At 38.9% G+C, this 24,281-nt stretch overlaps 1 protein-coding gene across 1 annotated transcript in view; it reads left to right on the forward strand.

Annotated features, from left to right (window-relative positions):
- Nucleotides 1-24,281, forward strand: part of LOC148358475 (calsyntenin-2-like) — a 330,974-nt gene that overhangs the window by 136,069 nt on the left and 170,624 nt on the right. The window contains exon 2 of the mRNA XM_088345299.1: nt 13,006-13,128. Coding sequence (XP_088201425.1) covers nt 13,006-13,128 — 123 coding nt within the window. The remainder of the gene's footprint in view (nt 1-13,005; nt 13,129-24,281) is intronic.

A 24,281-nucleotide genomic window follows, 5' to 3' on the forward strand; every position in this document is an offset into this window, starting at 1 on the left:
GAGTTTTGCTTTGTTTTGACCAAGAAAGACACTTTCTCTCCAACCAATATCAAAACAATATCCTTGAGCTAGGCAGCGACCACGCGTTTGGTTGTGGAGCTACTTTATGCTCTTTTCTGATCCACTGCTGTATTCAGCTTTCCATTCAACAGTTTTAAATGTTTTGACCAACCAAACAGAAACACGTTATTCTGATATGTACCACGATATAAATAGATTAAACATATTAAAAAGAGAAAATATAATTTCCAGGAGACGTTGAAAACAATTGTCAGGGGCATCCTTGATTTAAAGTTATTGCTTTACTAAAGTGTAGGGAATTGTGGCTATTTTTAAGGAATCGGCTCTTTAGCTTTGGTTCACTGAAACCAGTTGGCCCTTTAGGTCCCCGAATGGCTATTCAAATTTTTTAGTTGCTTAAATTGGTAAATAACTGATAATAATGTAACGCCGTGCACAATATAAGTTTTTGCTTTACAAAATGTATTCGACTACTATATTAGCACATTTATTTTTCTATGCAACAGTGAATTTTTAGGTAATTTAAACTTTTAACTTTTTCATACTTTTTTTATAAATCAAGTCAAGTCATGTTTATTTGTTTAGTCCTTAATCACAAGAAGTCTCAAAGGGATGCACAGACCACATACTATTGCAAACTACAGAGTAATATTACTCTATCCTCTGATCTAAAACCTACATGAGGGCAAGGAAAAACTGACAGCACATAAGGTAATCCCCCTTCCAGGATGACCAGGCTGCAATGGATGTTGCTTTAACAAACAATAAAATTACAAATTAAATATAAAAAAATTCAAGTATAATATAAAATGAAAAATAAAATAATAAAATAAAAATGATGACCAGGCTGCAATTGATTTAGCATTAACAAACAATACACAGATATTGTCAAAGTGAAACATGTCATTTGTAAGCTATAGAGTGTGAGTGTGTTTTAAGCCTAGATTTAAACAATTCCACTGAAGTTTAAAATTGAATCTCAGGGGAGAACATTCCACAGTGTAGGGGCCCAAATGGAGAACACTCTCAAACCTGCTGATCTCTTCTTGGCTCTTGGGAGCACTAGTAGACCAGTGAAGGCTTCGGACAGGAACATAGGGGGAAGTTAAATCTGAAAGATATGAGGGAGAAAGTCCATGCATGGTTTTGTATAATACCAACAAAACGTTTTACTTTTTAGGGCCACAACAGGTAAACAATGGAATAATACATTTACATTGAAATGTTTTACTTATACAAGGCTGAAGAAGAAACACTGTATCCCTGAAAAACAAACACAAATCAACATGTTTACAGATGTACAAAAAATGCAGAGTCCACCTTAATACAGTGCATCCGGAAAGTATTCACAGCGCTTCACTTTTTCCACATTTTGTTATGTTACAGCCTCATTCCAAATTGTATTAATTTAATCTCTTATCTCAAAATTCTACACAAAATACTCCATTATGACAATGGGAAAAACGTTTTTTGAATTGATTAAAAATAGAAAACTAAGAAATCACATTTACATAAGTATTCACAGCCTTTGCCATGAAGCTCAAAAGTGCATTTTTTTTCCACCGATCATCCTTGAGAGATCTTTCTAGAGCTTAATTGGAGTCCACCTGCAGTAAATTCAGTTGATTGGACATGATTTGGAAAGGCACACGCCTGTCTATCTAAGGTCCCACAGTTGAGTGTGCATGTCAGAGCACAAACACCAAGCATGAAGTCAAAAGAACTGTCTGTAGACCTGCGAGACAGGATTGTTTTGAGGCACAAATCTGGGAAAGGATACAGAAACATTTCTGCTGCTTTGAAGGTCCCAATGAGCACAGTGGCCTCCATTATTTGTAAATTGAAGACATTTTCCTAGAGCTGGCCGGCCTTCTAAACTGAGCGATCGGGGAAGAAGCAGGGAGGTGACCAAGAACCCGATGGTCACTCTGTCAGAGCTCCAACGTTCCTCTGTGGAGAGGAGAGCCTTCCAGAAGGACAACCATCTCTGCAGCAATCCACCAATCAGGCCTGTATGGTAGAGTGGCCAGACGAAAGCCACTCCTTGGCAAAAGGAACATGGAAGCCCGTCTGGAATTTGCCAAAAAGCACCTGAATGACTCTCAGACCATGAGAAACAAAATTCTCTGGTCTGATGAGACAAATATTGAACTCTTTGGTGTGAATGCCAGGCGCCATGTTTGGAGGAAACCAGGCACATCTCATCACCAGTCCGATACCATCCCTACAGTGAAGCATGGTGGTGGCAGCATCAGTCTGTGGGGATGTTTTTCAGTAGCAGGAACTGGCAGACTAGTCAGGATAGAAGGAAAAATGAATGCAGCAATATATAGAGATATCCTGGATATCCAGAGCGCTCTTGACCTCAGGCTGGGGCGAAGGTTCATTTTTCAGCAGGACAACGACCCAAAGCACACAGCCAAGATCTCAAAAGATTGGGTTCAGAACCACTCCGTGAATGTCCTGGAGTGGCCCAGCCAGAGTCCAGACCTGAATCCGATCGAACATCTCTGGAGAGATCTGAAAATGGCTGTGCACAAACGTCTCCCATCCAACCTGATTGAGCTTGCAAAGAAGAATGGGCAAAACTGCCTAAAGATAGGTGTGCTAAACGTGTGGGATCATATTCAAAAAGACTCGAGGCTGTATTTGCTGCCAAAGGTGGATCAACAAAGTATTAAGCAAAGGCTGTGAATACTTATGTAAATGTGATTTCTTAGTTTTCTATTTTGAATAAATTCAAAACAAGTAAAAAAAAGAACATTTTCACATTATCATAATGGAGTATTTTGTGTAGAATTTTGAGATAAGAGATTACATTAATACAATTTGGAATGAATACTTTCCGGATGCACTATATACTCAACAATATTTTTAAAAGCACAGTTTGTATTGAGTTTTCAACAATTTCCCATAAAATAAATAAATAAATACCACCCATATCAGACTAACAACAGTCAGGCAAAATAGTTGATTATCAATTGTGGAAATAGAAAAAAAACAGTATACTTAACTCATGGTGTGGTGCAGAGCAACTTAAATACAGAGGTGTTAAAGATTCTGGTTGGAATATATATAATCAAAAAATTGAAAGTAAAACTACAAAACAGAATCCATGAAAAGTGGATCTTGACCAACCATGCATGCCTTTAAAAAGTGTCTCAAAATAAGCCTGCTCCCGTTGTTTACTTTAAAGAGTTCCCAAACGACACATCACTAGTCAACTGCATTTTTCATGTTTCTGTCTGTAAACATACCATTAAAACTGCTAATGGAGAAAGCAAAGGCTTATTCATATTTTACATCCCTGCTTTGTAAACTCTACTTTTGGATGACACACTGATATACAAATACTGCATCAGAGATTTAAGAGAGGCGTGGCTAAATAAAAAGGAGAAACCATGCAGGGTCAACAGTGTTAGAATGAAATGAAATTAAATTAAATGATCTGCATTTATATAGCGCTTTTCAAGTCAATGACTTCCCAAAGCGCTTTACAGTGTGCTTCACATTTCCCAATAGCGGCCTTGTATTGCAGCCATGTAAGACGCTAACCTGCTTATTGGGGGTATTAGGGGTTCAGTGTCTTACCCAAGGACACTTCGACATGTAACACGGACAAGCCGGGATTCGAACTGGGATCCTTTGATCCCAAGACGAGCGCTCTACCTCCTGAGCTACTGTAGATACTGTCAGAGTCTGATTTGTGTGTCAGTAATAATTGGGGTAACATAATTACTTTCAAAATGAAGTGACTAGTAACTGTAACTAATACCTTTTTTTTTTCCAATAACGCGCCAAACAGTAAGGTAAAATAAGATCTCAGAATGTGATATTTTACAAAAGCCTTAAGATCCATGAATTTCTGCAAGCCCATAGACAAACATATTTTAGATGTCAGCACTATGTCATTGTAATTATATGTTCAGTACTGTCATGGCTTACTGTGCCCGCCCTCTTTACTTTTCATTATGCTGATTTATTCTTCAATGCCCTTTTGTTGACCTTATCAATCTTGGTTTATTATCCTACATATTTTTCCAGCCTTTTTAATTACAACTGTTTCTCCCTGTGGCTGATGCACATTGATATTGTAGCACACACTGTCGAGGAGATGTCACCCAGCGACGGAGTTGCAGTGGCACATTGTGGTCTGGTTCAGAGATTAATCATCCGTCATAGCACCTTTGCCATGCACTAAGCCTCCAGATCAACCCAGGGCTTACAACTTAATTGGGAAGGAAATGGCAAGGGGGATATAGTCTTGCTGACTGGCAGAGGAGGGCATCTGAGCACCAACATTTACCTTTCATCTGTCACACGTGCTGATTATATTAGCATGTACTGGTTTAATAAGTGTTTGGCACAACCCCTGTGGCTGGATTTAATTGAGCAACAAAAATGGTTCAGTGGCCTTTAACTCCAGTCATTTATCAGAAAACATATTTGTTGGAGGTAAGTAAAACCTCTGTTTCATAGTTTACATATACAGTGGTACATCTTTATACGAGGATCTCTAAACATAAGGTATACAAGTTATATTTGCTCATTACATGAAGGGAAAATCCCGTTCATGAGCAGGCCCAGAGGCTACGACTATGGACTCCTTGAGCCCACATATGGCTGTTGATTGCTCACCGCCAGCATCAGCTCGTACAGTTTGCGCATTCAAGCTCCAATGCGCAAAAAAATAAAACATGCTGCTATAACTTTTAGGGTGTGTACGTTCATTTAAAATGAATTTCATTTAAGTGTACAGTAATTGCTTACATGTCATCGACAGTCTCTCAGTCTCATACCAGTCAACCATTCGCTCTGTGTATAAATGGTTGCAAATCATCCTTTTTTCATGATAATAATAAACCTAACAAACTTAATGCGGCACATACTCACAGCAAAACAGATTATGTAGAATAGAACAACAATCCTAGCAAACTACAATGATGTTGTCGTCTGCTAACAGTGACCGAGCGAATCCAGATTAGTGCTGAAATGGGCAAGATGAGATCAGATAGAAAAAAAATCATGTATGACATTATTGTATGGCGTACACAATTTGAAATGATCAAAGAATGTATAAAATACCGGGACAACATTAAGATGACAGATATCCGATATCTGTGACTCCTTCTTGAGATCTTACCAAAACCAGTCAACTGCCCGACGTACTTTCTCTTAAAATGTTCGTGCATCACATATGTACTGCTACAACATGCAAGATCTGCTTTGCAAACTTTGCAAGTATTCTTTTATTTTGGCCGCATACAGGCTAAAATGCTTTTTTTAAAACTTTCGGTACATGTACTTGATGTTGACAACAACATTTCTGTATGCTACCGATTAGACAGAGACACTATTGCTCATGGGCAGGTATCGTAATTATGTAAGATATTGCACACTGTTGTAAGAACGTGTCTGAAGACAATGATCATCAATGGAATTCTTTCGCAGGGTGGCTGGTCTCTCCCTTAGAGATGAAGGGAGAAGCTCGGTCATCCGGGATGAATGCAGAGCCACTGCTCTTCCACATTGAGAGGAGCCAGTTAAGTTGGCTCGGGCATCTGTTAAGGATGCGTCCCCGAGACCCGGCTCGGGAGTTGTTCCGGGCATGTCCTACCGGCATAAGGCCCTGGGGACGACCCTGGACATGCTGGAGAGACTACGTCTCTAGATTGGCCCGGTAAAGGCTCAAGATCTTGTTGGATGAGCTGGATAAGGTGACTGGGGATAGGGGGGTCTGGGCTTCTTCTCTGTGTCTGCTGCCCCCGCGACCAGAAGCCGGATAAGCGTTAGAAAATGTATGGATGGATGTATTGATGTAATTTATTGTCAATTATTTCTATATTGATTTTTCTCGACAACGTTAATCATTGCGGCCCATGTAAGTATTCAGACATTTCTGATTTAAAGCAACTAGTTCTGTTGCACGCACGATACATCCAATAGAAAATATGATCTTGAGAACAGAACCAGGCATGACTATATGTTAATTATTAATATTATGATTATGTCAATTCAAAGTGTCAACACAAACCACTTTGCTTTTCTTCAAGAAAGGTGTTAAAGACTTGAAGTGCATAATTTGGAGCTATCTTTGTGGTTACCATTGATGCGGCATACAAAAATGGGGAAATACAATCATCGGTTTGCCTCGGGAATCTCAAATATTTGTGACAGGCACAGAAAAGAAAGATTATTGATCCTTTTTACAAAGTAACATTTTCCTTCGCTTTTTCTTCTCTGCGGAAGGTCATTGGAACCTCTGCCTTGGTTTTCAAGTAAACACAACACAAGTTGTTTTGCCCGCAAGTCATTACTAAATAAAAATTAGGATGTTAAAGCCTTATCATCTTAGGCTTCCAGTTACTTGCCCTCTTTCTGTTCACAACAAGATGTTACCGGGTGCATTTATGGTGCCAACAAATGTATTCGGCCCTCAAAATTGGGGTCACCGGGAGTACAATTGAGGTGTGTTTTTCTTTGCCAAAATCTGTGAGCGTACTTTCTAACCTATAAGATGCTTTTAAAGCCTCAAGACTGAAATTTAGTAATTTAAAAAGAAATGCCTGAAGGTAATTTTGGAAGCATAAACATTTTTAGGTGCTGAGGAATTTTTAAACATTTGCTCCTACATTGATACTTTTTTGCTGTTTGTTGTCTTTTGCAGAACAAATGCACAATGCAAATCCACAAAATAACGAAACTGCGATAAGTAAACAGTGATACAACACGAGATGGCTATAATGCAGTGATAGCTCTTTATTCAATCTGCTCAAGATACAACATGTATTTCAAATAAAATATTAATATTAATAAATTCCGAAAATTTCCAAGCGCTAGCCCAAGAAACTTCTAGAATGCTCACACTCACACTCACAAGTGTATGTTTCCTGCCACACGGACCTGATTCCACTCTTGAGTTGTTTTTTGTATCACGTTACATCTCTCGTGCCCTTATTACAGTATTTTTTATGTTCAGTTAATATTTGAATGTGTTTTTATTGATCAGGAATATGTGTTTTATAGCTACTTAGAGTAAACTTGGTTTCTTGGATCCATTAGTTTTCAATTATTTTCTTTCAGAAAAATTCGCTCATTATACGAGCAAGTCTAGATACGACCACTGTCCGGGAACAAATTGCTGTATATTCTGCACTATAAGACGCACCTAAAAACACATATTGGCCAGAAATTTGAAAGGGTGCCTTATAATTTGATGTGCCTTGTATACTGTAGAATATGATGCATACAACGGACATGTATAGTGACAGTTAAATGACACTGCAGGTAACTGGTACGGTAACTGTTCTGCCTTTCAGAAATGTGTAGAGTGGTCTTCAAGTTCCCGCTTGCCGTTAATATCCACAAATGAAATTATATTTTAATGCGGCTTTGGGCAAAAATTGTCCGTTTAGTCAGCAGGCTAACGGGAATCGTTGGTACTTTGTTTTAATTTAGTTTTAGGGTGAACATTTGAAAGTTATGGTTGAGGCCTTTTTTCAAATAAACAGCAACTTTATCAAAAAATCTGGTGGAATGGGAGGTCGTTCACCAGCTGTCTAGTTGGCAAAACAGTGGATACTTCAGAGTGAGTTCACCAGTAACAATTTATGAATGACTCAATTTAGTGGTGAAACCAAATGTCACATTTATTTATGTTTTACAAAATGAATTAATTTTTTAAATTATTTTTTATGCAACCCTTGCTCTTAATGTAGGTTTAATTGCATGGGCCTTATTGTCCAGTACGTCATATACATTAGAATATATCTCAGAAGAATATTCTTTGGGAGGTCTGTCTTGTAATCTGATATAGCTTATAGTGCGGAAAATATGGTTCTTGTATGTAGAAGTATGAATATATTTTGTAAGATACGTCAGTAGAGGATAAGTAAGAGTTCATTGGATCTGTCTTTGATGCAGAGTTCCTGTGTTTGGTAGCCAACTGAGATAGCAATCTGTAAACCCCTTCGTAAGTGTCAGGCAGCAACACAGAATCCGGCGAGCCAATAGCCTGAAGTGCTTCCCCAGGGAATGCTGGATCTGATGGGTTGGCGTTTTCATTTGTAAACCCTCTTTCTCATCTTTCGAAACCTGTGCTGGACTGAATTATTGGCAACAAAAGTGGACCGTATCGGTGAACTCCTGGGGTATGTCCCATGGCGTCAATCCAATGATTAAATTCGACTCATGCGTTAGGTTTTGTATTTTTTGTCTGTGACGGAATGAGGGTGGTTTCCAAACACTAGACACAGCAGAGATGACTGAATTTGAGCAAATCACGACTGATCAGGGGAAAATATTGACAAGCTAAGAGGGGAGCTTTATCCATGATGAAGCTGTCACAACTTGCTATGAACAACTTTGACATAAATATGCCACTTGAGTGATGTTTTCTCAAGTGCAAATTTAGACTTAGATGAACTCTCTTGATGCATTGGGAGAGTGCAGACTATGTGGAAGTGCTCTGACAATCACAGAAACAAAGCTGAAACAGTCTTAAAATGATGAATTGTATGACTAATTGTCAGGTCAGGTATAAATAAATGTCAGCATGGCTTCAGAGCCGTTATGTGACTCAACATGGAGTCCAAGATAGCCACACACCTCACATTTGATATCAAATCCACTCAATAGTAGGGGTTGGTGGATCGGTCCAAATAACGAAAATAACGATTCTAAACAAGTAATTGGATCAGGTCAATACCATAGTTCTGGGATCAATATGTCATCCCTCCACCAATTTCCCCAAAACACATGTATATAAAGTAGTCCTTCTCTCTCTCACCCAACAACGTCGACCATACTCTGTGAATAAGCCTGTATGTGTGATTTATAGCCACACTTTTAGCACCTCTCCTAACCTGGCCTGCTGCCGCGTCTTATCAGCCAGGAAAAATGAAAAGTTCACCATACAGGGAGTAATGAGCCACAACTGAAAATCTAACCATGTTACTGTTCCTCGACAAAAAGCTGTTGATCTAATGTCACTATGGCAACAAAGCCAAAAGAGCTTGCTTGTTACATTGCAGATTTCTTTGGTTTGACTCTCTTGACTTTTGCTCTAAAGCAGTTGTAGTAAGTTACTCTTTTTTTTTTTTTAAATAATGTATACTGTTAACATTGTTTGGATTGTATAATTTACACTATTTGCACTTTCTGGCTTTACTTTCAAAGTATTGTATAATGGAAGATGTAGTTAAAATTTTATATTTGTATTTTTCTTATATTGGTGCCTTTTTTATTTGACTCTCTTGGCTTTTGTACTAAAACAGTTGTAATATAAGTCTTTCGATATCTTTTTCTATAATGTTAACGTTTGAAATACAGTTATATGATTGAAAAAAAAAACATGCTGGGCCGTGTTTATCTTAAATATAAAAAAAACTCAAATTAATCAATGTTTAAGAGATTTGCAAACAAAATGTATTATTACCGGATTGGTATCAATCTATACCACTGCTAATTTACTTGGTTTGACTAAAATTCCCATTAACACCCAGCCCTGCCTATTAGCTGCTGGACATAATGCTACCTCAGGCTTTGATTTAATTGTTAAGTCTCATTAAAAGTTACGCAGCAATGATGCATACAATTCTCGTAAAATAAAATGCACACAAATACGTATATATATTATTTTCATTCAGCACCGATTCAGTGAGTTCCCAAAACAGAAGAACAATCTCTGTCAAATTATTCATCCACACAGGCTGTGCATAACCAAGTACTATACATTGAATTATAATAATGTTTTTTCAATGTCATCAATGGCCCGTCTCGATAATTATTGTGATTTATCTCTTCACAGGAGAAAAATACTGTCGGTGTGTATATTTTCATTTGATGAATGTTATTTGGGCCATGTTTATCTGGGTGCACTAAGAATAACACCACTAAAATGAATACCCAGCAGCATAACCTCTGCTTTAACAGTGATCACCCTGACAAAAATATATTAATAATATTTCATTTCATTCATGTGCACAGTAAATGCTGAGATAATAGTTCTGTGGTTGGGAGTTATTAGCTGACCCAACCCCCTATTCCAACCCATAAGCCGTTGCACCAAGCAGGGTCGCAACGGGTACCAATGTTGTAAGTCTTATAACATATAAGTTATACTTCATTTGTCTATATTTTTATAATTTATATTACTTGTATTTACATCAATTGAAACTACTTTTCTCGAGAAAAACATATCTTGCAATTTTTTTGGGTGAAAAATATAAGAAAATTTGCACTCAAATACTATCACAATAATGTCAAATTTCACTTATATGCACCTTAAAAGACATACAGTACGTAATGTATTAATTTAAGTTATTTTTTCTCAGGTGTAATAATCAAGTTGTGTTTTTGGGAAAGTATTTTTGTGCTGTCATTGATCACTTTGGTCAATCCAGATTATTTTCACTCCAGGTCTGTTTTTAATCTTGATTACCGTAAAATTAGGACTAAAAGGCGCACCTGATTATAAGCCGCACCCAGGATATTTTTAAAATGACAGTGAGGAATAACATTACTGAGAAAGTAAACATTAAGTGTAGTAACCCCTCGCTGTATCACTGTTTACATTTTGCAGTGTCCATTCTTTGCATATTTTCATCGTGAATTGTTTCTGCAGCATACGACACACAGAATACTATATTACAGGGGACAGAGGGCTGTGTCTTGGGCGGGTGTGAATATCTGAGTGCGCGACTGTAGTAGGCCGGTGGATGCTGTCCGTCAAACAGCTGGGGTGGGGCGCACAAGTCAAGCCCACCCACCCAAAACAAACTGTAAAACTTAACTAGAGCTATTATTTTAGCGTCTCTTAACATTGAAAATAAATTAATCAATTAAATCAGACACTGAAGAAAGTCAGAAGAGCACAAAGAAATTATGAACACCGTGGATTGTTTTCGGGTCCAGGAAGAGACTGAGGCGGTGTCAGGAGAGAATACAATAGCGGTGCCGCAGGTCCGATCAACTGCTCCGGCTACGTAGCCTCCGAGCCTGTATCTCATGAACGCCAGATCATTTAAAGAGATGACTTCGAGCTACAGACTGAGGAGATCATTTCTTCCTCATGCCATTAGGCTCTATAACTCCACCCGGGGGAATAAAAGCCCACATTAAACCACACCCCCACATTGCATATTACCCTATTTTTATTACAGTGTGTATTTTATGTAGCACTATTTGAATACTCTATATCAACACGTAACATTGGGTATTTATGTATTATATTCCTTTTACTTTATGATTGTTTTATTCTCAATACAAGGATACTGCTATCTATCTATCTATCTATCTATCTATCTATCTATCTATCTATCTATCTATCTATCTATCTATCTATCTATCTATCTATCTATCTTTTTATCTATCTATCTTTTTATCTATCTATCTATCTATCTATCTATCTATCTATCTATCTATCTATCTATCTATCTATCTATCTATCTATCTATCTATCTATCTATCTATCTATCTATCTATCTATCTATCTATCTATCTATCTATCTATCTATCTATCTATCTATCTATCTATCTATCTATCTATCTATCTATCTATCTATCTATCTATCTATCTATCTATCTATCTATCTATCTATCTATCTATCTATCTATCTATCTATCTATCTATCTATCTATCTATCTACAACTTGTGGGAAATTGTCAAATTTGTGACTGTTTTTGATCATCACAAAGACCTGGCTTAATCCGACGATCCCTGATACTAGCGCGCAGCTAGCTAGCCACTCTTGACATTGCTTCCTTACACTAAAAGGGGAAGTGATTTTGTTGTACCATTGTATGTATGTGTTGTGTGTAATGAATATTACAGAGAATAAAGACCATTCATTCAACTGCAGTATGTGCCCTATGTTTTTTTCTGTAAATTTACAGTTGTTTTTGTTACAGTTGTATACTGTATATTACTGATATCTAATGAATAAATACATGTTTTTATTTCACTGGACCTTTGGGGAATGCAACCACCCAAGTGAAAAGCAATAAATTACTGTATTACACTTTAAACAACAATGTCCTCATACTTGGCCTCTCAAGGGCAGCATAGTGCCTTACCACAATTGTACACATTAAATTAATGGCGACAATATTTGTGATACAATACAATTACACAGATAATTTCTTAGCAATAGGTTTTATTTTTCAGTGCATTTTCTCTTATATTATTTCTAGTTTTTGAAAATGTTACACACGTGGAACTTTTGGTTGCCTCATGTTGTCTGGTATTACAAGACATGTGATTTAGCACATTGAGACTCAATCTAGGTCACTTTTACCCAATGAGTACTCTTAATTGTACCTTAAGCACAGGACCCTTGGGTTCGCCTTTTATGGTGCTCTGCTGCTTGTTCATTGATCAACCAAAACCCATTGCCTTGAAATCAACAGGGGGTATTGGACAAGGAGGGAAAAACATAAAAGAGAAAAAAGTTAGAATGGGGACTTGTAAAATGGCATCTTCTACACTAAGGGAATATGAAAAAAAAAAAAAAAACACATTCTCCGTTAATATTTGCTGTGGCCTCTATCGTTTTATTCTGATGTGAGTCGGTTCACCATTGTTCTTTCTTGACATTAATGTTGAATATGCTTAGATGTGGGCGACATGGCGGCTAGTTGGTCAAATCCAGCTTCCGCTGTGTCCTCATGTGGAGTTTGCATGTTCTCCCCGTGCCTGAGTGGGTTTTCTCCAGCACTCCGGTTTCCTCCCACATTCCAAACACACACATATCAGGTTTATTGGCCAGTCCATGTTGTCCCTAGGGGTAAATAAGTGAGTGAGTTGTCTGTCTCTGGCAACTAGTGTCCTGCCCACTGCCCGAAGTCGTCTGGGATGGGCTCCAGCACCCCCCGCAACCCCAGTGAGAATAAGCGGTGCAGAAAATGGATGGATGTTTAGATCATTTTCAAGCCGTTCTGTGGCACCCTGTGCAACCCTCACACCTTATACTTTGTCTCCTGCAGTAAATAAACACAAGCCGTGGATCGAGACGTCATACCACGGGGTAATCACCGAAAACACTGAAGTCGTTCTGCTCGATCCGCCTTTGGTGGCCCTGGACAAGGATGCCCCAATTCCGTACGCAGGTAAGGATAACACATTTATGTTCTGCTGTTCATTTTTAGCAATGGTTTATTTCAAACAACCAGAAAAAGGCCATGCATTGTCTACAGTGTGTGGAGCTAAAGTTTATGTTGATTAGTTTAGTGCTCAGAGTGGTCATGGTATATTGATTCAATTATCAAACTATTTTAAAGGCATTTTTGGGACGCTCGTGCAGAGTTCCTGTAGGGGATAAGTACAATACAATTTGAGTGATCTGAGGGCTTCATTTGTATATATATATATATATATATATATATATATATATATATTTTTTTTTTTTTTTTTTTTTTTACCAAGTATACAGAAATCCATAGTTTTTGCTTGTATAAATAACCCATATCGCTTGATTTTCTATACGTTGAGATAGTGTTGATATTCATTTCAAGAATGTAAATATTCAATTTACATCGTTGGGTGGTAAAACATGTACAATATGCAAACCTGGGCCATCACCACGCTCAACAAGCAGGCAAAACTTTGAAATTTTGCCAGTTGCATTGGACAATATGTACTCAAAGCTTATTTGTCGACTTATTTGGGGATTTCTGTTCCTGCTCAATGTTATTGTACTACTTTTCATTGCACGATTGTAAATTAATTCTTACAACCTTTTCCACTACCAAATTTAAGCACTTTTAAGGACTTTCAAAGCTGTTTTTTTTTAAATTATTTATCCACATATAATTTTTCTTTAGATCTTGAGTAAACCGTACATGCATCTATTTATGAGCCAAATTTCTCCACATATATGTTTTGGGTAAAAAATGACAAAATGTAATGTAATATCTAGCTTACATTTTCAGTTGCAGGAAGTTGATCCCATTACATTTGACCACTGGGAAATATTACCTTAAATTTTTGCATGGACCATAGAAGATGCATAATCCTTGCACTAATACAAATTTTTAGTGGCCTGTTTAGGTGCAGCATGTACTCGTCCTCTTGGGTTCCACCCAAAAAGGGTGATGGCGCTTCATAGGACAATGTTGTACCAGCTGATACCAGCTGCAGTTAATCACGAGGAAAGATGAAATGCAATGCCAAATGGAAGCCACCAGAGAAACGTGGCAACAATGGCCAGCATTTACAAGCACTTCATCCAAAATTCAAACACTTTTTAATCCTTGAAAACACAACGTTTAGGCATTTTCAAGGATTTTAAGCCCTCAAATGAACCCTAGTAAAACCACTCTTTTCTTTGCACTATAATTACAATTTCAAGCAATACCTTTAATATGTTTGCATATTTATCCTGACATTCTTCAGCCTTATTTTACTCTGTTAAGTCTTTATTACATGTTTATCCTGTAGTTCAATTTCTAAACGTGTTGCATATATTTTTACTACGTTGTTATCAATAACAATAAAAACAATTAAATTATATCCGGCGGGACACCACTACCTCGGTGTGAGACAAAAACTACTCAAAAAACCTTTGCATATGTTTAAATGTTCAAACCCCTTTTAAGGCTCTCAAGATGGGCGTGGTTGCTGTGTTTGTATTAATATTTATTTATCTGTTGTTGGGGAGGGCTCTATTTCATGATGGCCACGGAGAAGGCTCGCTTTAAAAATGACCTTTTCCGACTGACTGGAAGCTGATGAAACAATAAGAGAGGTCAGCTGGCTGACTAGCATGACTTAAAGTGACACCGCAACATCACAAAATAATATAAAAGTCTGAAAATTTGGAAATGTGCAAGAACTGTGTTTTTTTGCACACATAGAATAGAATAGAATAGAATAGGATAGAATAGAACATCATGGAATATAGATTAGAATATACCTTTATTGTCATTGTTACAACATGGGTTGAATATATTGTGACATTGAAATTGGACGTGGCACTCCAGGTCCACACTTTTCAGTGAGGATAAAGAAAACAAAGAGATAAAGGAACAAAGAAGATGTTTGTACATGCATACAAGGCAGGGATGTCAGGAATGAAGGGCTAAATAAAAGAAGTGGTTACAAGCTGAGGGTCGGACTGATCGAATGTTGAAAATGTTTAAAATACCGTTTATACTCTAGTGAACTTAATTGAACCCACTAAAGAGATAACAAATACATTCCTATATTATGAGATGAATAAAGTGATATTTTATGATGGGTTCATCAGAAATCTTTAATTTTCAACATGCACAAAAGACACATTTCCTTCATTTAAGGAGACATAATGTAAAATAAAAAAATACACGATTCCTCGTGTGAGATACAATAACGAATCAAAATAATCTCAGGGTACATCTGGCCCATGGGCCTTGACTTCAACATGTGAGTTTAGTTTAGTGAGTATTAGGTATATAATTTAACTTAACATTAAAAAGAACAAATCGGTGTGGTGTAACACAATTTAAAATTAGACCACCACCTACATTGGATATTACCGAATCTTACTGCATTATGTGTTCTGTGTAGCACTATTTAGTTACTCTATATAACATGCTAAAGTGGGCATTTGCACGTCACACTGGGTATCTGTATATTGTATTCTTTTGGCTTTATTATTGTATTGTTCTCAGCTCAGGGATGCTGCTGGAAATGTGAATTTCCCTTAGGGGATGAATAAAGTATCTATCTATCTATCTATCTATCTATCTATCTATCTATCTATCTATCTATCTATCTATCTATCTATCTATCTATCTATCTATCTATCTATCTATCTATCTATCTATCTATCTATCTATCTATCTATCTATCTATCTATCTATCTATCTATCTATCTATCTATCTATCTATCTTCAGAAAAGATTGGAATTTTGAGGATTGTTGTACAGTCCTCTTCTACTATTTTATGATGGATTCATCAGACATTTTTAATTTTCAACTTGCACAAAAGACACATTTCCTTTGTATAAAAATCCTCGTCACATGAAAATTAAATGAAAGCAGTTGGTATTTTTCAGGCACCATCAGCAGCCTGTATTCTATATTTTAGCAAAGATGGTCTGAAATTACTTTAACAAGGTCAGATTGAAATACAACAAAATACAGTGAAAAAATATATTATCCAAAAAAACACTTTATTTAAGGAGACGTAATGTAAAATAAGAAATACACGATTCCTCGTGTAAGATACAATAACGAATCAAAATAATCTCAGGGTACATCTGGCCCATGGACCTTGACTTTAACATGTGTGGTATTAGGTATATAATTTAACTTAACATTAAAAAGAACAAATCGGTGTGGTGTAACACAATTTAAAATTAGACATTAAAAAGTGACGTTTCAAAATTAAAGTCTATTCATCCATCTATCTATCTATCTATCTATCTATCTATCTATCTATCTATCTATCTATCTATCTATCTATCTATCTATCTATCTATCTGTCTGTCTGTCTGTCTGTCTGTCTGTCTGTCTGTCTGTCTGTCTGTCTGTCTGTCTGTCTGTCTGTCTGTCTGTCTGTCTGTCTGTCTGTCTGTCTGTCTGTCTGTCTGTCTGTCTATCTGTCTATCTATCTATCTATCTATCTATCTATCTATCTATCTATCTGTAACGGGTGTAATAATAACTTTTATTTTATTGAAATTCCTGCTAAAATATGTGTATAGTTTTTGGTAACTGTCCTGCAATGCTGAGTCCAACAGTGCCATCTGCTGGTATGGGGTGGGGTTTGGTTTTGGCTTCTAACATGTGACCAGGAGGCGGGGTTTTGTCAGTTTAACCAGAGTACTACAAAGGTAAGACATATCTTTTGGTGCTCCACAAAATAAGTTAATTTTAAACTTTATAACCCCAGCTGACAAATCTCTCACCATGCATAGTAATGTGATTGATATTGTCAAGCTGTTTAGGTTTATTTTCGTTTTGTTTCTGTTTTACTAAATCTTAATTCCCCTTGTAGAGATCAAAGAGATCAGACCCAGCAGAAAAAGCTAATGTTGTGACTCATCCATTTGCAGGTAAATTGTACCCATTTTTATACTCATTATTGTTTTTATTCCTATTTTTCATATACATTAAAAAAAAGGATGATGTTGGTTAAAATTCAGAGTAAAGAAAAACATGTTGAATTCATTGTAAACGTTAAAAATCCACTATACGATCTCTTGTTAAAAGTATCTTGTTAAAATGCAAAGATTTATAAATGTATTGTGATATTCTAAAATGTATTTTCTGTAAAGTGAAAAGACAGCTCTTTGATATGCTTTGTTGTCAGTTTAACCAGAGTACTACAAAGAGATCAAAGAGATCAGACCCAGCAGAAAAAGCTAATGTTGTGACTCATCCATTTGCAGAACTGTAATAATAAAAACCTCATCATCCAGTCCAGCGTGAATGTGGATCTTTGGTGGGACACGTACAACGCGGTTACATTGGTGCCGTGACCCGTGACTTCTATCAAACTCGCCGAACCGAGGACTGTCCTACCTGCCACATGAGCTCACTGTATTTGAAATTTTAGTTACATGAGCGATATTGTTTAGCTCATTACAGTGCAGTGTCACAGTGATACGAAGGCTGCTGATTTATTTTGTGATTTTGACTTATTTACCTTTTTTTTTGTTAATCTTTGAAACATGTTTAATCAGAGCAATGTGTTAGCTCCACAATTTGACACACCTATTCACTTTGGCAGGGGCAGGGTCACGGCACCAATGTAACCGCGTTGTACGTGTCCCACCAAAGATCCACATTCACGCTGGACTGGATGATGAGGTTTTTATTATTACAGTTCTGCAAATGGATGAGTCACAACATTAGCTTTTTCTGCTGGGTCTGATCTCTTTGATCTCTTTGTAGTACTCAGGTAAAACTGACAACAAAGCATATCAAAGAGCTGTCTTTTCACTTTACAGAAAATACATTTTAGAATATCACAATACATTTATAAATCTTGCAGCACGGCGGCGCAGTGGTTAGGGCGTGTGCGGCACAGTTCTGAGGTCGTGGGAACCTCCTGAGTGGGTTCAAATCCAGCTCCCGGCCTTACTGTGCGGAGTTTGTATGTTCTCCCCGTGCTTGCGTGGGTTTCCTCCGGGCACTCCGGTTTCCTCCCACATTCCAAAAACATGCATTTCAGGTGAATTGGCCGGTCCAAATTGTCCCTAAGTGTGACTGAGCAAGTGAGTTGTCTGTCCCCGTGTGCCCTGCGATTGGCTGGCAACCAGTCCAGGGTGTCCCCTGCCCACTGCCTGATGATTGCTGGGATGGGCTCCAGCACCCCCGTGACCCTTCTGAGGATAAGCGGTGCAGCTGATGAGATTTATAAATCTTTGCATTTTAACAAGATACTTTTAACAAGAGATCGTATAGTGGATTTTTAACGTTTACAATGAATTCAACATGTTTTTCTTTACTCTGAATTTTAACCAACATCATCCTTTTTTTTAATGTATATGAAAAATAGGAATGAAAACAATAATGAGTATAAAAATGGGTACAATTTACCTGCAAATGGATGAGTCACAACATTAGCTTTTTCTGCTGGGTCTGATCTCTTTGATCTCTACAAGGGGAATTAATATTTAGTAAAACAGAAACAAAACGAAAATAAACCTAAACAGCTTGACAATATCAATCACATTACTATGCATGGTGAGAGATTTGTCAGCTGGGGTTATAAAGTTTAAAATTAACTTATTTTGTGGAGCACCAAAAGATATGTCTTACCTTTGTAGTACTCAGGTAAAACTGACAAAACCCCGCCTCCTGGTCACATGTTAGAAGCCAAAACCAAACCCCACCCCATACCAGCAGATGGCACTGTTGGACTCAGCATTGCAGGACATTTACCAAAAACTATACACATATTTTAGCAGGAATTTCAATAAAATAAAAGTTATTATTACACCCGTTACATACACCCCCCTGAAATTCTGCTAAATATGGGAGTGCTACACTAAACAGAAAAAAAAATCACATGCCAAAAAGGCAAATACTGATGAAAAAGAGGACAAGAAAACTGGTACAGTATTACAAGGAACAAACTGAAGTGCATGTCAGTTCTAAAACTCTCCCAAAAAGGAGTGTGAAAAGAAAGGAGGCGATCAAACTCCTAACTAAGCACAGACTCAAAGATGCCTGTTACATCTCTGAAATATCAAACATTGTTCCTGTAGTTGTAAGTGCTCACATAGGCACAATTCTTGTTTCTTACTCAAGCTTTGTTACTCAAACTGAAAGTGCATCTCTACTGAACTTAAACTAGGAACTTGCAGATATTGCGGACAGAGGATTGTCACCTACCACATGGTCATTCATCTGACAAATAAGACGACTAGGAGGCCTGATGGACTGGCGGACCCTAAGACCATAACGGTTAGGTTGAGCACAAATAACCTGAGCTTGAAGGTCTGGGGCAGTCAAGTCTAAACAGTCAGTATCAGGGGAGTCTGCGTCCAGATGGTCAGTGTTCAATGGGGTCTCGTCTGGGAGACCCATACCCAAAGGGATCATGTTTTCAGAGCACTGTGATGGGCTTTCCGTATTGTCACTTGAAGTATGGTCAACATCTTGTTCGGGGATGTGCTGACTTCCTCGACTGGATGTATCAACACTGCGAGAGTCGGACTGGGCATCAGATCTGCTGTCTAGTGAGTTATCCTCTACCTCAGGATGAACTTGCTCTTCACCTGCCTGTATCACCCAGTTTACTGTGCGGACATCACTGTCTTCAACCGCGTCAGGTAAATCAGGGCATACATCACTTCCATGCATAGCAGCGTCAGACTCTGAGTGTTCAGATTCGCTGGCCAGATCATCCTCACAGGGCAAGAAGCTAACAGAGAGCAGCAAATTCCTGTGAACTACCTTCTCTTTGCCCGTCAGACAATCCTTGACTCTGTAGACATTGAGATCAGGCTTGACTGATATGACTTCATACGGGGTTGACTCCCACTTATCTGCAACTTTGCGTTTCCCCGGGACACCTCTGTTGGCGATCAACACCCGGTCTCCCACGACGAGAGGTGATCCTTTGGCCCTACGGTTGTACAGCTTGGCATGACGAGTCTGTTCTCTGAGAGTATTCCTCTGTACAATTTGAGCAGCTTCATGTAGATCTTTCTTCAGATGGCGTACAAAGTCAGAGTAGCTGACAACAGCATCATTGGTATTAGCATGTTGAAACATGACATCGACAGGGAGACGAGGGATCCTACCAAACACTAGGTAAAACGGTGCAAACCCTGTTGTCTCATGCTCTGTGCAGTTATAGCAGAATGTGAGCTGCTGCAGCATTTGTGGCCACTTTGCTTTGGGCTGAGGGGGAAGGGTTCTGATCATATCTCCCAATGTTCGGTTGAATCGTTCTGCGATACCATTTCCCATGGGGTGGTACGGAGTGGTATGTGATTTCTGCACCCCTGCCATCTCTAGAAGCTCTTTGATCAGTTTGCTCTCAAAATTAGCTCCCTGATCAGAGTGGATACGCCGTGGGAAACCATAGACAAGGAAGAAATCCTGCCACAGACGGCGAGCAACTTGTTTGGCGGTTTGATTTCTGCAAGGGAAGGCGTGCGCCATCTTGGAGAAATGATCAGTTACGACCAGGACATCTACAGACTTGTTCTCTTGCTCAGCAGTCCAAAAGTCTATACAGACCAACTCCATAGGCTCAGAGGTGACTATGTTCTTGAGTGGTGCACGGTTGTGTGGTTCCGGTGTTTTCCCTACTACACAGCGCTGACAGGATTTGACATAATTCACAACATCACGTTCCATGCCATTCCAGAAGAATCGTTGCCTCACCAGAGACAAAGTACGGTTCTGGCCTTGGTGACCTGCTGAGTCATGTAAACCTTGAAGGACTTTCTGTTTCAATGAATCAGGCACCACAAACTGGAAGATTTTCTTGGCCATGTGAGGATCTTTCCTTATTTTGTAGAGCATGGCATTCTGTATGGTGAGTCTGCTCCAATGCTTCAGTAGTTTCATCACACTAGGCGACTCGACAGCTCTCTCACGCCTGGTAGGTCTCTTGTGTCTATGCACAAAGTACATGGTTCTGCTTATTGTGTTGTCCTGTTCTTGTAAACCAACAAGCTGACTCTGTGGGAGTGCCGTTGACTGATCTCCCTTCTGCAGAAGATTGAAGTTGGCATCTGTTCCCATCACTTGACCCACGCCACCAGTGGACTGAGCACTGAAGACAGCAGCAACCTCTTCTGATGTCACAGAACCATTGGAGCCTGATGGAATTGCCCTTTTTACTGACTCGTCTGATGTCCCAGCACTCTCGTCTACAACAGCGTGACAATTGTTGGATACTCTGAACACCTCTTGCACAGTACTGTTGTTCACCCTGTTGACTTGGTCCAAGAGCGAAGTATAGGGCTCGGTAACAAGGCGATGACCCACACATGACCGTACAAATGGCTCACGGCTCAGAGCGTCGGCTACGATGTTCTTTGGGCCGGGAATGTACTTCAGGTCAAAATTGTATGCAGCTAGCTTCGCTACCCACCGCTGTTCACACGCATCAAGTCTTGGTTTGGTCAAAATGTATGTAAGTGGGTTATTGTCGGTCCACGTGGTAAAGTGTCTTCCTTTCAACCAATGGCTGAATTTATCACATACCGCCCATTTCAAGGCAAGAAATTCGAGCCTGTGTGCAGGGTAGTTGAGCTGGGAGCGAGAGAGCGTCTTACTTGCAAAGGCGACTGGTCTGGCTACTTTTCCACCAGGTGGCAGCTGTGACAGGACTGCTCCAATCCCATCAAAGGATGCGTCGACAGCCAGAATAAACGGTGCATCAAAATCTGGGTGGGCCAGAGTGACACCTGTCACGAGGTCGTGCTTCAGTGTTTCAAAGGCGTTCTGGCATGCATCGGACCAATCTGCAGGCGTCAGCTTCACTTGACCTTTCTTGCGGGCTCTCTTGCACTTATGCTTGTCTCCAGATTCAGATGTGAGCCTGAACAGAGGTTTTGCCTTCGCAGAACATGCTTCAATGAAGCTTTGGAAATACATCACCATGCCTAGAAAAGATCTGATTTTACTAGGGCATGGCGTCTTGCCATCCGACTCCATTAGATCAGCGACTTGTACGTCATTTATCGCTCTCACTTTCTCGGGGTCAGTCCGAATTCCATCCTCACTGATGACATGCCCAAGAAATTTCACAGTCCGTCTGAGGAAAAAACACTTTTTGGGTGCGAGCTTGAGGTTGTGTTCCTTAAGGCGAGTAAACACCATCTGCAGGCGTTGGAGTGCAACTTCCTCTGTGGGGGCAAACACCATCAGATCGTCGAGGTAACATAATAGGCTCATGAAATTCTGATCACCAAATATTGACATCATCATCCTCATAAATGTTGCTGGGCTGTTGCAAAGTCCCTGAGGGAGCCGGTTGTACCCGTGAAGGCCGAATGGTGAGGAGAATGCCGTGTACTTTTTGTCGTCAGGGTGCAAGGGGACATTGTAGTAGCCTGACGTCAGATCCATTGTGGAGAAAAAGGCATTTCCCCCAAGTGCGGCCAAAGCAACAGCGTGAATGTGGATCTTTGGTGGGACACGTACCTATCTATCTATCTAGCTATCTAGCTATGTAGCTAGCTATCTATCTATCCATCTATACTGAATCCATACCCCCTAGTGGGTAAAGAAATAAAATCACATTTAATCAAATATTCTCAATTTTTTTCGAATGGGACATAGTTACAGTACTATGTTTTAAATTTTATTTTTGTGATTTCACCCCTAAGAATCTTGAAAGAAGCAACATTATTTTCTGTTATGATGTAGTTTGAGAGTAACACCTGTAAAGGGGATTGCAGTGGTTTGTTTTTTTATATGGACTATTATTCCCCACAGCTGTTCATTATTTTGACTATTACGCACTGTTTACAACATTGTCACTGTTGGCCAGTGATGTTGCTGCTCTTTATTTTCCACATTGTTTAAGGCAGATCTTCTTTTTGTAAACTAGAAGATTTAGTTAAAAAAGGGCTCAAGGTATGACCTGTAGAAAAGATTGGAAATTTGAGGATTGTTGTACAGTCCTCTTTTACCTTCTTTTTAAGTTCAAAATCCATTGACATACCCATCCATTATCTGCACCGCTTATCCTGAGTCCGGTTGCATGTGTGCTGGAGCCCATCCCAGCTATCTTCAGGCAGTGGGCAGGGGACACCCTGAACTGGTTGCCAGCCAGCCGCAGGACACACAGAAACAGACAATTGACTCACGCCTAAGGACAATTTGGACCGGCCAATTAACCTGACATGCATGTTTTTGGAATGTGGAAGGAAACCGGAGAGGAAACCCACGCAAGCACAGGAAGAACATGCAAACTCCACACGGGGAGGCCGCGGTAGCTAGACTTAAACCCTGAACCTCTGCACCATTGGGTTGCACACTAACCACCCAGCTGCCGTGCCGCTCCATTGATATATTATCTCTTGATTTTGCGTGTCTACTAAACTATTAAATTATTATTAGTAAAAGAAAATCTAAAAAATGTCTGCCTTTAGAGCACTTTTTGTTTGTTTTTTATTGTAGATCAAGACAAAGTTGAACTATTTGCCTGTTGGTGGATGTGTATGGTGAATCTGTTTTAATGCTTTAACATGGTGCACTGAGAGATGCCCTGCATTTGCGCAAAACATACACTTTTAATAACTATGTTTTGCTCCTGGGACTCAAATGGCCCAAGTAGTTTGATGAAAAAGCTTTGCCTTTATCTTTGTACACATACTCAGATATTAATGAAGTACTAAAATGCAATCAACCTCCTCACTGAGCCACACAGATGAAGCAAATAGACTTTTTAATGAGATTTTTCAGGGCTTTTAACTGTTTTGTCTTTTGATGGGTTACAGAATCAACGGAGGAAAGCAATCTTAGAGTTACTTCAAGAGCGTGAAAATAATATAATGTTCTCGGTTTGCCATTATCAAGTCATTCCACTAAGATTACAGAAGCTTTAAAGAGAGGTGCAGTGCGGTTTAAAAATTAGAAATGATATAGTAAATGACTATTTTTCTGTTTATCGTTTAGTGCAAATTGGTGTGCTCGGCTGCCGAAAGAAGCTTTTGTGTTCCAAAAGGGCATTTTCTAACAGTTTTAGTAATAAATGATTCTTAATTGAATCAAGATGTATTCATTTTGTTATCATTATTGTTAATGTGATTAGTTGTGGCAGGAGTATTAGTACTTCACTTCCAGAGACTCATTAGAAAGG

Source organism: Urocampus carinirostris, chromosome 10, assembly GCF_059441175.1.
Source record: "Urocampus carinirostris isolate Australia breed hairy pipefish chromosome 10, RoL_Ucar_1.0, whole genome shotgun sequence".
Lineage (NCBI taxonomy): Eukaryota > Metazoa > Chordata > Actinopteri > Syngnathiformes > Syngnathidae > Urocampus > Urocampus carinirostris.